Here is a 13,683-nt window from a genome sequence, read left to right as displayed (position 1 = left end):
ATTCTAAATTTTCGAAATACATCAAAATAAAATACTACTTCACTGTACACTCCCTATGAGAAAAAGACGACAGAATTCCCCAGTCCAAACCACTGAATCTATTTCGATAATTTTTATTTCGTGTATAAATTCATGACCTCTAGATATTTTATCAAGATAGGCACGTCCTCCATCCCTTTTTTTCAAGAGAAATACACACACACACACACACACACACACACACACACACACACACACACACACACACACACACACACACACACACACACACACACACACACACACACACACACATATATATATTTAGTGACAAAATTCCCCAACTTCAGCCACTCGATCAGTTTTAACTATCAGTTCTGTTAACTCGATCTCGATCCGTTTTATTTTATATGAAGGTTCATACCCTCTACATCACCCACTTCTTCACAATACATTTTCTATCGGGAAAAACTCGCAACAGAGTTCTCCAACCAAAACCACATAACCATTTTCAGAATAGAATTTTGCATGAAAGCTCTTGATCACCAGATATACCGTCAATGGTTGCCAGATCGCCAACATCTTCCAATTTTTGAGAGAAATAAAGAAAAAATCCACTTCACTATATATTCCCTATGTGGTAAAAACTTAATAAAGTTCTACAGTTACAAACATGTGCTTTCGAACATTTTTTTGTCATATAAATAGTCATGAATCCTTAGATCATCAGTACTCGTCTACACACAACCTCGCCATTTTCTGAATGTAGAGCAAATAAGTAAAGAAATAAAATAAGATAAAATAAAACGATGGCGGGAGTCATCAGCATCAGTTTAGGTTTAAAAGGCCTAAAGCATCAGTTTAGGTTTAAAGATTAATTTAAAAAATGAGTATAAAAAATTTGTAGGGCCAAATAACTGAAATATTATTAAAAGGTCAAAATGAGAAGAAAGAAATTCATAGGATTAGAGAAAAAAATGCTGCTTAGTTAAAGAAATTTTAACAAAATATTGAAAGTAAAGAAAAATAGTATTAGTTAAAAATAATGGAAAATTAAAATTTTTTTCATATATACTACTATCTAAATTGTTAAAGACTCCAAATAGACTTTATTTTAGCAAATAAATATTTTATAAATATTTGTCGTTGTAAATATAAACAAATTTCTGTTTTGAACAGAAAAAGACTAAAATATGCTTAAATGAATATATCTTAAAATCTGTGGTCTGATATACGCTCAAAGGGTTTTGAAATAAACATACCAAATTTCATAATATTTCCTGTCACGTTGTCCATAAACCAACCACAGTGAAATATTCATTTTTTAGTAAATACATTTAAAAATTGTACTTGCTTATTAGTTCATCACATCATTAGTGTACACATAGCAGAAACAAACAAGAATTTTTAATAGAATTGCTGAAATAAGCAGACTGCGGGGATAACATAAACATTTCAAATATTTCTTTTGGAAAACTTTATGGAAAAAATAAAATAACTTCCAGTTTCATTTTTTCATCTGTTATTGAAATTGCAATTATTCTTAGTTATATCTCATACGGAATAAAAATGAAGACTGCTTAGTAATCTTCAAAATGTGGGGTTTATGTTATATATAAATATATAGTAGTATTACATTAATTAACAAACTAGTCGGATACCTTAACATCCATAATCAGACCGATTTCGGCAATTTTAGTAGTCAACTATTTTATTTTATATATAAATATAAAAATTACATTAAATGACATAATTTTAATATAAATTAAAATTATTCTTTAACCTTATTGATTATTTATTTACTAAATTATTTATTTTTACTTAATTTCAATATAAAATTTTTTTGGCCAATAGTTGCCCACCGAAAGTGACATGTTAAATAATAAACAGGTTCTTAAAAATGGCTGTTCATTAGTTTATTAAGAAGAAGAAAATATTTTTAAATTAAAGATATTGAATTCAATACAATGTCATAAAAGCATGAGCTATAGCTTGAGGTAACTTAAATATACAGGAATTTCAAACAATTTTATTTTATTTTAATCAGTTTCATTTTAAAAGTTTACAAATTTATTATCATTGTTTTCATTGAGGCTTTATTTTGATATAGATTGTTTCCAAAACCTAATATTTCGACATTCTTTTAATTAAAAAATACATTTTTATTGTTCTTTAAAATTCTTTTTAATTCGTATTAAACATAATAAGGAACCTTTATTAAAAGACATTAATCAAATAACTTATAATTTATTCATTCTAACTTCTTGGTTTGAAAAAGTAACAGGATATTTAATCATGCATATTAGATTTAAAGTGAACCACGCCCCCAAATCAATGTAATCCAATTGGAATCGGGTTTAGAATTTGAAATTCTCCAGTCTTAATGTCGAAAAATTGTCACAAGGCCAATGTTGCCTCCATAATTCGTTGACCTAACGAGTACAGTGGCAGATTAATTAAATTAAAATGATTAAATTCAAATTAATTGGCAAAAATAATTTGATTTTGTGCCATCAAATATAATATGTTAGCGAGAGGTGTTAATTCAATATATTCGATGTTGTATTACACATAAAAGAAACCCAATTTTTTTTTTTTTTTTTGCATTAAAAAAATTTTTTTTTTGGAAAAATATTTAAAACGTTGTTGTGTTGTTGTTTTTAATGGAACTTGCCATAGACAAGCCCGCTGATGAAAAAATGCAATTCTAACAAATGCCAAGAAAATTATGCAAAATTATGCAATATATATTTATTTCGAACTTAAAATTAAGGAGAAAATTAACACACTTTGTTTACTTAAAATTAACATAATTTCCAGAATTACACATACTTATATTTTGATTAATATTAAAAAAATTACACAATATATTTATTCTTAATTACGTAATATAATCAGAAAAATTTTCATCATCAGCGTCTTGCAGTTTGTTGCTTATCGTCAAAAGCACTAAAAAAAAAAAAAAAAAAAAAAAATTTAGAAAATTTACATTTTAAATTTCCCTAAATATAAAAATCTAAAGAAAAAGCAATTATATATCATTAAACAAGCAAGAATATTGTAATAAAAGTGTTACAATCATCACTTCGTATTTTTGAAGTATTAAAAATAATTCATTCTTTTTAAAATGTATTTAGATATGTATTAGAAATGTATGTTATTAGAAATGTATTAGAATTTTTTTTTAAATAGTGAAAGTGAAAAAATTGGATATTTTCCAAAAAAATCACACAAATGTTTGGGTATATATTTTTTCCATAGAACTTTGCAGTGTCCAAAATTGGATCCCTAATTCTAATCCCTAATTCAGTTCATTTTAAGGATTTTTCCAAACTAATTTTCTAAACAAATTTTGAAAATAGAATAAGATCCATTTTGAATAATTGGATAAATTTTAATAGAAAATTGTAAAGTCTAAAATTCCGAATGAAATTTTTTTAAAAAAAAAATCTGTGTTTTTGCACAATTTACATGCCACTGCAGCAAAACCAAAAAATAAACCAAATTGGTGGTTTTAGAGGTACCATTTAAGACTTTTTATTCCTTACAGAAAGCCATATTTCTAGATATTTTTGTTCACAATCACTATGATGTATAAAAATAGTTTTAGTTAAGATTCCGTGGCATTTTTTTAAATAATTAATTTTTTTATTAGTTAAAAGCTTTTATTCGTTTGCAATGCGCAGCAAGATCTGTTTATTATCTGAATTTTCAATAGCCAAAACATGGGAAAGAAATTTAAAAACCTACCATATTGAAAATCTTTTTTTTTTCTTCATTAATACTGAAAAAAGAAAATCGTTTTGTGGTTTCTTATTAAAAGTTAATTTAATTTTTTTACTACTTGCTCTCAATATATATACATATAGATAGATGCCGGCGTCCTGGCATAGGGGTAGCGCGTCTTCCCCGTGATCTGGGCGTCCCGGGTTCGAGTCCCGGTTTGGGCATGGTTGTTCTTCTGTTGTTCTATCTGTGAGATGTGTGAATGTGCCCTCCTGTAAAAAGGGGTTGTGCAAGCGAATGAATGATGCGTGAGTGGCAAAGTCGTACTCTTGGCCCTAGTTGGCGCTGCTATAAAAAATAAGAGACGTTCCCCCTCAGGCTTAAATCGCTGTCTTCGTAACAGCGGGCTTGTCAGTGGCAAGTGCCATAAGAAACAAACAAACAACAAACATATAGATAGATAATTTTTTAAAATTTTTATTTTCAACCCATCTAGTAATAGAAAAAAATTGGGAACTGGAACGATTTTGAAATGGGGGGGAGGGACACCCACTGCTTTTTTTAAAAGTTGACGCCTGCTCAATGCACTAGTCACATGATCATTTCTAAACCAAAAAATCTGGGCACCGAGGAATAAGTTTTGGAGCTCGAACGATTTTCAGATGAAAAAGAAACAACCAATAATTTTTATAATTATCCACGCGTACGTAATATGATATTCACGTAATTGTTTCAAACCGGTTTTTCACGAAAAAAAGATCTAGCCTCGAGAAAAAATTTTAAAACTCGATTGATTTTTACTTGGTCGATAGTTATTACTTTTATAAATATTGGTGACTGCGAAATATGAGTCACGTAGGAACATGATATTTTTCAGTTTTTTCGGATTGATACCACGTGACTTGCACAAAATTTATGTCTCATGTTAATGAAAGAAAATCTTTTTCATTACGAAGAACGCAAATTTTAAATATCACATTTCCTTAGTTCCAACGGATAACAATTTCTTTAGAACTAACTTTTATTTTTTTATTGCTAATATCTAGATCTGTAACTTACATCTTTTAACAATAATTTATTTCATAATTCCGTATTACCATATTTTAAATGGTAATCGGTTCGAATTCCAAAATGTGTTTAGAATCACTTTGAATTGTTATAGTATTAACATTTAAATTTAACTGTAAACGCTTCAAATAAATAAAAATGCATAAACTTACCTTCTATCAACAATTAACGAAAATTACTTAAATTATGAACAAGGTAACTATTGTTATTTGAAATCTAAACAACATTTTTCTGACACTTTTATATTATGAATGTGTACTTGACATAGTTTTCATCTGAATATTCTGTTTGCAAATATTCAAATATTCTTAAATTTCAAAAATAAAATCTTTCCGTAGTTTAATTCCATGTGAACATATTCTCCCTATTAGTCATATCTTTTAATATTCTCCAAAGTCCGCTGTAACAGCTACATCGTCCCGAACATGAAGGCATCTTAAACATTTACTTTTTAATAATGTATTATATTTTTTTTATTTTAAATAAAAATCCTTTCAAATTATAATAAAGATATATTTAGAAGTAAATGTGTAACGTAGTATAAAACTGATAATCAAGTATTGCAAAACAGTAAAAAACAACTAAGAGAATACAAATACCTTTAGCTAGTCTCAAACGGCTAAACACAAAATTCTTATTAATGTTATTAAAAAGAAACGTTGCATAATCAAACCCAAATGACATTAACTCCGCTAAAATCAGCAATATCATATATACTCGGTGCCAAAATGACACCTTTAGATGATTTCCCCGAAGTAGTCAAACTTAAAAAGTACTTAATTAATTTTAACTTAGAGGAAATTTCAATGCTTGTTAAAATTACTGATATCGCAATATTCTTAAGACAATATTAAATACAGATACCGGTAAAATTAAAGTTTGCATGTTTAGTACAATAGTTAAGTGTTTTTTTTCCTTCGTAAGTGCTAAAATTTCCTCTGCTAATCCTATTTCATTCATGTAGTGTAACTCTATACTACACACTATTTCAAATAATTCTGCTAGGCTGACATCTACCTGGTGTCTGTTTTGGATGAGTGAATTTAACAATTACTGAATAAACAAGGATGTGACATATAAATATTTAATCACAACACACACACAACGTTACATCAAAAAGATACTTTGTACATCTATAAAAGTGAAAAACAGAACAGTTCTGGTTGGCTCTGATTGGCTGGCTAAGAGATGCCATTTGCAACAATCAACGTCGACAAAATTACCATATGTTAAAATGCATGTCAAATTCATAGAGTGTTTAAAGAGCATTTCTTTACACATGATACATAAAATGAATATAGTATGTAAGAATTGAAAATAGATTCTATGGTGATTACGTTGTTTAAATTTAGTATTTAATATAATTAGTACTTGATAAATTATTAAATTTTTAAAATACCTGTCTTATATTATTATTATTATTGGATTTCTGATTGATTCATCTCGTGCTCAGCATGAAAAGTTACATTTTTCCTTCTCAGTCAACCTCATATCATTGCCGATTCAAAATTAGATTAAATTTTATTAGCTAATTTCTGTGGCAAGTTCTATTTCATCAATAATAGTTTTATTGAAGAACTTATATGATCAGAGATTCCAAAAGAATATTTTGAAGTTTTGTAAAATATCAAGAGCAGATTCTAAATCAATATATTTTATTTGTAATAACTTGCTTTTTGGGTTAATGCAATTTAATATTTTAAACCAAAAATACTGTGCAAGGTGTCATATACTCCCACAGAACATTCTCAGTGTCACCCAGTAAATTCAAAGTTAGTACTTGAGCATGATTTAAAAGTAATGTCCATCGAAAGGCAAAAATCGAAAAAATAAATATATTTTTTAGACCGCGTTGAAAAAAGTAATGGCTTGCAAGGAAGTTTGTGCCGTATCATCTATATATATAAAAATGAATGTGTGTCTGTCTGTCTGTACTCGATAGATTCAAAAACCATACATCCAATCGCCGTGAAAATTTGGGAAATTATTAGGTATATCCCTAGAACTTTTTTTAAAAATCTAAGTTGGGATTTTTTAATTATTAATTAAAAACTAACTTTCCCTCCAAAAAAATCTTTTTATTTCCCCACCGCCAAATGAGTAAAGCTTCATTTTTTCCCCCCACTCTAAAGAGGATAGGCTTAAGAAATTTTCGGCAGATTATTTCAAATTATTCTGTTTATTTTCTTAAGGTTTGATGCATTTAAAGTTAAACATTGTTAATGAATCGATCTTTCAGATTCATTCTGAAGTACTTTTGAATTAAAATAAAACAGAAGAAAGGAAATTAAAAAATTCTAATCTGCATAGCGTTACCCCAACTGGCGTAGAAAATTCACGCATTTGCGTTACCATAATTGGTGTTGAAAATTCACGCATGCGCATTGTGTTCGGATTGTTGACAACGGATACGGACTTGGTTTTGAAGGCTTAATATGATTTCGACAGATTATTTCAAACGATTCTGTTTATTTTTTTAGTGTTTGATGCATGTAAAATTAAACATTGTTAATTAATCGATTTGTTCATGATGAATCTGAGAAAAATTTGTTGAAAACTTCTTGAGATATTATATAAACTAAGAAAAATATTCTTTAGTGCCCATAAGGTTTAAATACTCAGCGATTCTGTTTTCAGTACTCATATTTAAAAAAAATGCTTCGTTTCAGTAAAAAAAAATATATATATTATTGTATTTATTGCAGTTTAATCATTTCCACTTTAATTTAAAGCATAAATTCTACGGGAGCTAACAGAAAATTAGAGAGATACATATTACGCTATGGCTGAAAACCTTTATAATATTATGAGTGAATTATATGACTATTAAAATTTGAAGTTTTAAAATGTTTTAATGAAGAAGCAATTAAAATGGGAGTTCCATAAAATATTTAATTATTAAAATTTTAACGTCCATTAAGATTGGCGAACCGGCTGGTCGTCAAAGGCGGCTAGTTAACAATTAGAATGAGAGAAAGGCTACCACCGGGAAGAAGGAGAGCTGACGAATTGTTAAAAGTCACTTCATCGCTCCCTCATACTGGACCCGTTGTCATACGCTATCCACTCACATCCAACAAATTTATACCCAAATCTTTAAGATCTCCGATTATAATTTCAGACATGTGTTTTTCAGCTCGTTGAAAGACCAAAATGTTTTCTTTGATTTTTATTTCAGTCTTATTGACCTCAAAATAACAAACTGATATATATTTTATTACAATAGTCATTTGCTCTACCTTACGAATAAAAGAAGTTAAATCTAAAATTATGGAAAAATATCGGTTTATTTTTAAAATTCTCATACGAAAACATGTATTATTTGGGGACTGGTATTTATAAATTTGGAAAGTGTTTTTCAGATATAAAGGCCACATGATTTTTTTCAGATCATAGAATATCAGAAAAATTCCAAATTATAACAATCTACTTTTAATTACTTTATTGAAAATTCATTTGCAGAAAGATTATGTTAAATTTTTTTTCCAAATATTTGATCCAATTCATGAATGCATTTCACGTTCCTAACTATGGTTTCATCATAACTCTCATCAACAAATTCATAACTCTCAACGAAGCAAATATATCTTGCAGAAGAAAATTTCTCGCATAGTAATCTGAAATTTGTAACAGCAGATTTCAATTCAGTTTTGATTTATTTTATATAAACTGTTGCATGGAAAATTGTCAAAGATAAATCGAAGCAAAGTTTACAGAAGGTGAGCATGTATCTAAAAAAAAAAGAAAGAAAAAAAAAGAGCTAATTTTTATTTATTTGAAAAAATAAATATACAAACATGCGTAATAAATAATAAAGAAAGGCAATAAACGTAAAACTACAATATAATTATTATTGCACCAATATTTATTAACAACTATTATTAGATTTCACATTTTGATACAGCAGGTTTATTCCCTTATTTTGTATGTTTTTCCCACGATTAAAAAAAATGGGGCTAACAAATTTTTCGATGTTGATTGACAGTAAAAATATGCAATAAACAGGAGCTACCTGAAGACTATTAGTTAAAAAAATTAAGTATTATATCTAAATCTTTAAATTAAATGGCACTTATTAAACAAAATATATTTAGAAAATCTCAATAATTTTAATATTTTTTCTTATTATTAAAATAAATTTATTTCTGCCAATAAAATATTAACCTTCATTTTATTGATAATTATTATTGATAAAAAGTATTCAATTTTTTATTTCCTCATTAATTTATTTAATTTACATTGAAGAGTAAAAAAAAATATTAGTAATAAATCGGAAAAAATTTATTCTTTTTCTTAATAAGCTAAAAACACAAATAACAAAATTTGAAAATTACATTTAGTTGACAGACCAAAAAAAAAAAATAAAATCATATAAGTTTTTCCTATATAAACCAAAATGAAGTCTAATGTAATGTATGCTAATTTCCTGGAAACAAAATAATTATTTTCATGAAATAAAAATATATCTATACTGAATTCATACCTATCGAGTATAATCAAATTTGATGCACCCTTTTATTGATTCAATAAACAACATTATTGGATTAATAAAATATTTATCACCATTATGCTTATGTATATAATTTATGGATATAGCATTCTTGATTATTTCATTAAACATACTTCTCTTTTATTGTTGCTTTCTACATAATTAAGGATTGTACATATATTTTACTTTTAGATATACAGAATACAAATACGAATTGTTAATTTTTAGTGGAACAGGAAAATCTATTAGTATAAATTTCGATTAATTGTGGTTTTTTTAACATATCAATATTTTTGTCTCACTCATAATTAGAATGCCCCCTCTGTTTTTGGTACTCCAGAGATGTCAGAATTTTCCACCCCTACAGTAGGCTTTGATTGTCTTGCAAAACAAATATTTGAGTGACAAAATAATAACTTTATTTAGAAAAGGAAAATCTAATTAAAAATTAAGATGAATGAGAAAAATCTCAATTATTAGAAATTAAGATTATTGATTCTAAAATCTTCAAGGAACATTCTTCAATAATAAATAATTTTTTGATAGAACGTATACTAATTAATAATTAATTTAGAACAAATTGGAAAAAAAACGTAGAAAATCAATTTAAAATAGACGGCAACTAGAAAAAATGAAAGTATGACACAGAGAGCGAGAAATATAAAGGCATTCAGTTAAGTTCCGGCTGAAAAATGATAGGGGAAAAAATGAGTATGTGACAATTACAAACATTATAGTGGCTGTACTGGAAAAACAATTACATGGAGATGAACGGCGCCACATTTTTTAAGAGGATAAGCAGCCAGATGTGGCCATATATTTTTAAAGCTATAAGCTATTATATTACTTCGTTTGGTGAGTTTTAACTGCTTTGGCTAGAATTGTTTCCTTCTTGGCGAGAAACCAAAATGGAAAAAGTTCTAGTTCTGCTTCACCTAAACTTACTAACACATACTTTAACAGTTGTTCTACAAAATAACCAAATGCAGTAACATTTAACATGTATAGGAATTTTGAGCATAATAAACAAAGACAATAATCTCAAAGAAGTAACATTAATAATCTTTGTCTTTTTCAATAATTCATTAACATTTATATTTATTATTATAAAATTTGAATAATAATAACTAAAACTTTTTTGAAATAATAGTATATATTTAATAAGTTAAGATGCCAGAGATTATCTTTATATTTCAGAATATTAGATTTCAAAATTATTACTCAACTTAAAAATAATGTTAATATTTTAAAACAACATTCATAGGACACAAAATTTTATAATTATACACAAAAATTAAAACTGTGGAAGAAAATAAAAAATTATATATATATATATATATCTTAAATATCACTTGAAAAGGAGACACAAGGTTTCTGCAGCTAGCTTCGCGTTGATTTGAATCAAAGCTTTCCATTCATCAGATCTGGTTATCTGTTTACCATGTTTCAATATGTAATCTTGCACAATAGATTTTAAATCGCTGTCAGTATGCAGTTCAGACAGCAACAAGATTTTACAAGCGTTACTGGGAGAGAGATTGTCTTTCATGTAAGAGGAGCAAACATTCTTTAAACTCAAGATAGCATATTTGTCAGCAGCTACATACAAATCCGAAGCACTCTCCCAAGTTAAATCTTCTACGCGTGTGGTATAGATGAAGAGTAGCATTCGACTCATAGTATCGTCGCTCACGTCTTCGATAGTGACACAATCGCCGTCCCTTTCTTTCATATCTCTTGAAAACATTGCTTTAAACACGGAAGAAGCAGCACTGAGAATGAGTTTATGGGCAGGAAACACGCTGTGATTCGTTTTCAGTTTGACGTCGGAAAGAAAATTCTCGTTGTACACGGTTTTCAAGTTGTCAGCCAGAACAGTTAGAAGAATAGTTTTGTCGTTGTTAATATTTCGAACATCAGAAATTTTGACTTCGGGACAGATACATCCGTGCTCATCTTCTACAATTTCTTCTGATACGACTCCTTTAGAAAAAGCAAATTCCCAAAACAAGGACAAAGTGTCTTCCGGCAGATACTTGTTTTTTTCCTCTAATAATTTCTTATTTGTAAAAGAGCAAGTAAGCTGCTTGCATTGAGCTGGATCATCAAACCAAATTTCTTCTTGGTTGCATTCCACCTTGCTCCCCGAACTATCTATAAGAAACACTCTTAAAGTGGAAAATTTAATAGTTCGATCTAGAAGAAACAATTCAAAAGTGATATTTTCATCCGAATTTAATCCTTCAGTTAAAGAAAGATCAACAGACAATAAAGGAACATCATCCTGTATAGATTTGATTTGAAGGTTGCATTTTTTTCCTACTTCAAGAGTGCTGAAGTTTTTTACAATCCACTTCAAGGATCGCTTCTCGACTCCAATGCGAGTGAGTGCGGTGCACTGGATGTCCTCTGACAACTCTCCAGAAATTTTCCATATTCTGCAATGAGCCTTCAGGGTATCGTCTGGTAGAAAAATTAGCCGTTTCGAAATGCACACGTCGTCTCGGGTGAATCCAAACCCTATACTTTTTGGAAAAGCATAGTTAGTTGGCTGCGTTAGCCTCAGACTTGAACCATCCTTCCCGATGAAATCAAGTTCAAATTCTATTTCTATTTCGTCTTCACCCTTACTATCTTTTTCTCGGTGAAGAAAAAAACCAATAAAGGTTCCGTCCCTGTCACCTCTGGGATACAACCGTAATTTCCACTTAGTCTTTTCTATTGCATCCACCACAAATGCCGGACTTTCGATTCTGCTTCCTACCTTTTGCAAACTGTAGCTGATATTTTCTAATTTCCACAAAAACGTGAAACACTTTATTCCGCTATTTTTGCATTCCATTTTAATTCACGTTTGCAGAAGCGCCAATCAACGTCTTTGAAACGGATGATTCTGACGACTAACGGAAGCAGACATGTAAACAAAAAAAATGGGGCATGCACTCGAACAATCCAAACCGAAACTTGAATCTCCAATTGAATGCTGATTGAAGAGCGAATACGCTTGGCGCCAAGGTTACTTGAGAAGTGATAACGCGAGCAAAATCTGATGAGTGATAACTTCCTTCCAACCAATTTTAATGTTGCAAACATTAAGTACTGAAGGATAACTTTGCAGGATAAAAATAGAAACAATTTTATGTGATGTGACAATATTAAGTGTTTCATTGTATAGTAAAAAACATGAACATCAGATGCAAATTTAAGTATTTTCCACATTATGAGGCAAAATTTTACTTTCTCATATTCAAGTGTAGTAATCGTTAAAAAGTTCGAATTCGAGATTTTAACGAATCGACATGTTTTAGAGCTTTCTGAGTTCGAAAAACACATTTTTTTTTTTGAATTATTCGTCAGTTTGTGACAAAGACAATTCAAAAACGATATGAGCTAGACGGTTGAAATCTGGAATACGGTCTTTACACCAAATCTGAAGAAATAAACGCCAAATAACTCGCCAAGGATGCCACAATAAATTCACGCCAAGAGTTAATATTTCATAACTATGGCACACTAATGTTATATAAGCGTTCTCTGGCATGAAAAGTTGTATTAGAAAATAAGCGAGAAAATTTTGGAGGGATTAATCCCGCTGATTTTTTAACTAGTCTGTTCATCTTCACTTCTTAAGATAACGTCATCAGTGGAGGATTTCCAATTCAACAGTTGCTTAGGCTTGTTAGGCTGACCGACCTGGGCTGCAGCCTTTAGTTTTTAAATTCCGAATAAATAAGTTTGTGAAAAATACAAATTTTATGAATTGTGGACCATTAGAATAATAATAACATGTTATCAAGTATAATTGATTAGATTCGTGTGTCTATTACTTTCGCTTGATTATTAAAATATTTATAAAACCGAAACATTTGCTTCAATAAAAATATTGTATTCAATCATGGATATTGGGAAGGCTAGAGATATGATAGATCAATAAAAACAAATACGTTTGAGCTAAGCTGGTAGAAAAAAAAAGAAATGCGCATTTATCTAAAATAAGTCATTAATATATTAATCCTGCAGGTGTAGTCTCCTCAAAACTTTCTCGCATACACTCTAATAAATTTGTCACGACAGAGAACGCCTTACGCGCACAATAGCAACGAATTATTAACTTAGGCATGAATTAAAAGTTTTTATTGAATCCATCATATCATCCTTGGCGTGTTGTTCGGCGATTAATCCCTGGCGTGCGGTTAATAGTATCTGAAAGTCGAATCGAATTATCGCTTTTACATGTTTCTGAAATTACAGACGGACAAACAGTCAACTGTCTGTTGGAGTTGGTTCAAAATTTGACAGGTGTCAAATTTTGAGCCAAATCCAACAGTCTACTTTATAGATGTTAAACATGTGTTCCGAATCTTATCCATCTAGCTCTCTTAGCTTTGTAGTTATGATGTTAACTTATATTCGAAGAGGTG

General features: G+C 29.2%; 1 protein-coding gene across 1 annotated transcript; it reads right to left on the bottom strand.

Moving 5' to 3' along the window:
- Positions 1–9,200: 9,200 nt before the first annotated feature.
- Positions 9,201–12,166, bottom strand: LOC129988473 (speckle-type POZ protein-like). The gene has a single exon (XM_056096707.1). The coding sequence runs from the start codon at positions 12,102–12,104 to the stop codon at positions 10,611–10,613; it is 1,494 nt and encodes a 497-aa protein (XP_055952682.1). The 5' UTR covers positions 12,105–12,166; the 3' UTR covers positions 9,201–10,610.
- Between the last annotated feature and the right edge of the window lie 1,517 nt (positions 12,167–13,683).

The sequence above is a fragment of the Argiope bruennichi genome, chromosome 10 (genome assembly GCF_947563725.1).
Source record: "Argiope bruennichi chromosome 10, qqArgBrue1.1, whole genome shotgun sequence".
In the NCBI taxonomy this organism is placed as follows: Eukaryota; Metazoa; Arthropoda; class Arachnida; order Araneae; family Araneidae; genus Argiope; species Argiope bruennichi.
The sequence above is the reverse complement of the archived record's forward strand: the minus strand, read 5'-3'. Positions and strand labels throughout refer to the sequence as shown.

What these genes read in the sequence shown, in the direction of transcription:
- LOC129988473 (XM_056096707.1), bottom strand. Translation starts at nt 12,104, where the DNA reads ATGGAATGCAAAAATAGCGGAATAAAGTGTTTCACGTTTTTGTGGAAA.